The 4058-nt window shown below is 46.4% G+C and overlaps 1 protein-coding gene across 2 annotated transcripts; it reads right to left on the reverse strand.

Annotated features, from left to right (window-relative positions):
- Positions 1–1299: 1299 nt before the first annotated feature.
- PF4 (platelet factor 4) lies at positions 1300–2427 on the reverse strand. 2 transcript variants are annotated; one of them, XM_015568409.1, is made up of 3 exons: positions 2163–2427; positions 1682–1811; positions 1300–1532 (listed from the first exon to the last, which is right to left on the reverse strand). In XM_015568409.1, the coding sequence occupies exons 1-3, from the start codon at positions 2263–2265 to the stop codon at positions 1430–1432; spliced, it is 336 nt and encodes a 111-aa protein (XP_015423895.1). In that variant the 5' UTR covers positions 2266–2427; the 3' UTR covers positions 1300–1429. The 2 variants fall into 2 exon arrangements, with proteins under 2 accessions (XP_015423895.1, XP_006770711.1); XM_006770648.2 differs by having other exon boundaries at positions 1682–1808; positions 2163–2424.
- Between the last annotated feature and the right edge of the window lie 1631 nt (positions 2428–4058).

The following is a 4058-nucleotide window of genomic DNA, read 5'->3' on the forward strand; positions in this document are numbered from 1 at the left end:
GTAGAGGGTCAAAGTGACAACAGAATTCGAGGTTGAAGAGATATAGTCTGGAGATGGAGGAAGGGACCACAAACTGAGGACTGCAGGTCCCCTCTAGAAGCTGAGAAAGATGAAATGGATTTTCCCCTAGAACTTCCAGAAGGGATGCAACTCTGAGGACACTGAGTTTATCACCAAACCCAATCGACCTGTGACTTCTAGAACTGTAAGATAATAAATCTGTGTTGCTTAAGACATTGAGTTTGTGGTAATTAATTATAGTAGCAATAGGAAACTAACATATCCATCTTTCAACACCTTCCTCTCTCCACAAAGTATAGTAGTGTCTTCCTAAAGCATGAATAAAAATACAACCTTGCATCTCTCCAGGTTCCCATAGCTGTTTAACATATCATAATATTTCCAATGTGGTAAACTGAAAATAAGGTTTCACTGAACCTGAGAATACTGAGGGAAAATATCTATGCAAGACATTTGCATGCTCAGAGCAACACTCATGGTATACAAATGGAATGTAATAGGAACCAATTCTGTAGGTTTGCCAAATGCAGGATTCATTACAGGCAGTAATGTGGGTATGAAAACTGTTCTTAGCATTTCATTTTTGTGAAATGTCAACATTATCAAAGGACCAATAAAGAGTTAAATATTTTAATATAATTCTCTGGAAAATATAGATATAATTAGTTAAGTAGTAGAGGTTCTGGTTTTATTTTTATTAAACTCTAATACTGAGGTAAAGTATAAATCTTAAGGGGATAAAAGCAGAGTCTGATTTATTCAATTTTTTTTTTTTTTACAAAGCATCCCAGTAAGGCTTAAGTGCTATTAATATTTATTGACAAAACTAATTATAATATTAATACTAAAATAAGTAGCTATTAAGTAATGCAATCATGTAAATATGCAAATATATCTCAGCCAACATATAGCACCAAACAAAGCCAGTGTTTTTAAAACAAGCCTTTCTTCAAAATATATTTTTGCTCAAAATTTTGGAGATTTTCTCTTATAAATAACTAGAGGCCCAGTGCACAAAATTTGTGCACGGGGGATCGGGGGAGCGGGGTGGGTGGGTGCTGTCCCTTCAGCCCAGCCTGCACCCTCTCCAATCCTGGCCTGGTCACCTCTTACTGCCCCCCTGCCACCCTGGTCGTCCCATGTAGCCTGCTTGTTCAGTCGTTTGGTCATCCCTCACTAAACTCCCACCCCCCTGCCCGCCTGGTCATAGGCAGCCATCTTGTGAGGGCCAATTTGGATATTACCTCTTTATTATATAGGATTATGATGCTTTGCTCTATTAAGAAATATCACAACTTGATTGATTTTATTTGTTTATAATTTGAAGGATGATAAAACATAGATTTTCCATAGTTACATTGAAAATGAAAAAGCAAAGCAAAACATATCATGCAGTAAATGTGCAGATTTAGTCAGTTGGTGGTTTACTTTTCATAAGTTTCTTCACTATTTTCTTATAAAGGGGGGCATGAGGGTCCAGGCAAATTTTCTGTCCATTCTTCAATGTGGCTCTGCCAGGGAAAAGAGAAGAGGTGAGCCCCTTGGTCTCTGGGTTTGAACACAGGTAGATGGCGGTGTGTGTGTGTCGGGGGAGGGGGAGAGGACCATAGGCAAAGGTGGAGGAAGCAGAGGGTGGGCACGAGCAAGGGAGAGGACTCACATCATTTGGGAGGTGGGGCAGTGGCGTCCAGCCGCGATCACCTCCAAGCTGGCGATGTGCTTGGGATGGACTCCGGAGATGGTCTTCACACACATGCATTGCAGGAACCCATCTCCTTCTTCAGGGTCTTCTGGGGAAAGCAGGAGTGGGGGGAAAGGGGGTCATGAGGGAGGGAGGGAAGAAGGGAGTGGTGACTCCTAGAATGTCTCCTTAGGGATCTTTCTCTCTGCATTCAGCCTTCATTTCCCCAACCACAGACCATACCTCCGCAGTAAGAAGTAGTACATAGTGCCTAGATGTGAAGCTCACCGGACAGCGCTTGGCCCAGTGCCTGCACACACCTAACTTTGATCAGTAAAGTGTGGAGGATATTGCTGTGTTTACAGACCTGGCCCAGCCCCAGGGTTCCCCGGCCTCTCTCCAGCCCTTCCCAGCCCTTCCCAGCCCTTCCCAGCCTTTCCCTCCTGGCTTCTGTTCTCACCTATGACTTGGGCGACCACAGCTGGCAGGAGCAGCAGTCCCAGGAGCAGCAGCCCGGAGCTGGGCCAGGGGCGGGAGGCCTGGGAGCCCACTTTCAGGCTCATGTTGAGGAGGTGCCAAGAGGAGAGCAGAGTACCAGGGCAATCCGGGCTGGAGCTCTGCAGACCAGTGGTTCCGAGACTCTCCAGCCCCGTTTTATCCCCACTGCCTCTCCAGTCCGGAAGCCTGGGGTGGAGGGTGAGGAGCTGTGGTGCAGAAGCCAGAAGAGTTGGGTTCTGGCCAGCCAAGATTGGGGCTGGGAGGAGGAAGCGGGGAGCAGGGGGAAGAAGAAGAAGTAAAAAAAGCCCAGGTCAGCTGTCTCGCGGCTGCAAGCTGGTAGCAGGGTCCACACCCCAAACCGATTCCATATGCATGCACATTTGTGGAATTAGAAACAGTGCTTGTAAACTTATAAAATACATGTTCTTTGTTACGTAGAGTTCCCTGCAGTCACCAGGTTGCAATTTACACAGCATGTACCCTTGGGACTGAGGGAGTTTCTCTCCCTTCCCAACGTCCAGCTGCCTTATCAAGAACTGTTCCTCACTCCTGCCTTTCTTATTGATTACCACTAAGTTGAGTTGAGTGTGTTCAAGGTGTGTAGTTTGTCATTGTTTTCTGCTACTCAAAGGTTGAATTCGGTCTCTGGGCAATGACCCAGGCTTGAATGTCACCTGGCTGTGGAAGGCTTCTGAGTCTCCTGAATGGGACCCACCAGTTCTACCAACCCATCAGCCAGTTTACTCTAGGAAGCAAGGCCTACATCCTAATCAATCCTCTTACTCTGAAAAAAATTGTGGAAGTAATATCTGAATGCGCGCTTTCTGTAAAACATGGTGCCTGCGTGTTTCTCCATCCTGCTCAGCCAAGAAGAGAGGTCAAGAAGGAGAATTTCCAGGCCACATCTCCCAGTGCCTGCTGTGACCCAGGTGTCAGGGTGAGATGGGCTGTGCTGTTGGCAGGATCAGCAATGCTCTTGGGACACTGAGCATCTGGGAGTTGTGTGGGAAGTCATGGAGGACAGGATGGAGGGCATGCACCAGAATCCTGCACAGGAAAGGTCGGGAGATTAACAGAGACCACCTTCCCTTCCCGGAATAAAAAAGGCTTTGGCTTTTGATCAGAGCCCCTCACCGCACAGGCAGAGGCTCTCTGTAACACGGATTCACAGTGCTGCGAGGCGTCGGGATCCACAGCATGGAGCTAGCTGACGGCTTCATGCTCAGCAGGACCGGACTTCTGCAGGGATATGCAATTTAATTCCTGGGCCTACAATGTTCTTTATCTTTCTCCCCCACCACCTGCTCTTTCAGCTGGCTCAGTCCTATTCATATTTCTGTGTCAGCTTAAATAGCACTTCCTCAGAGGGCCTTCCTGACAGCTGTGGCTGATTGTGTTCCTTGTGGTTGTATCTTGCGGCACCCTCTGTTTTTCCTATTTCTCAGAGATCATACAAACACGCACACGTTATACACAGAGATATGCCTGTGCCTGTACGTTTAAAATGATTTCTTTTCCTAAATGAGAAGCTCCATGAGAGATCATAATGTTTGTCACTATCACACTACAGGGACTCAGTATAAAATTACCACATTTAGTAAAGATAATAAACGTTGAAACTAGTGACATTGAGGCTTTGACTTGTTCATGTATCTGTTTCTTCATGCAATAGGGGCATGAAGTAAGAGCCTCTTTATTAGTAAGAGCCTCATGTGGTTGTTATTTGTCAACATGTCTGCCTCTCCCACCAAACAGTTGCTGGGGTCCAACCCCAGCAGGTCCAGGGGTCCCCAAAGGTGTGGACGGAGTCGGCGAAGAAGGAATGACACGGAGACAGCGTTCAGTTGATCAGCAGCCT

The sequence above is a fragment of the Myotis davidii genome, unplaced genomic scaffold (genome assembly GCF_000327345.1).
Source record: "Myotis davidii unplaced genomic scaffold, ASM32734v1 scaffold905, whole genome shotgun sequence".
Lineage (NCBI taxonomy): Eukaryota > Metazoa > Chordata > Mammalia > Chiroptera > Vespertilionidae > Myotis > Myotis davidii.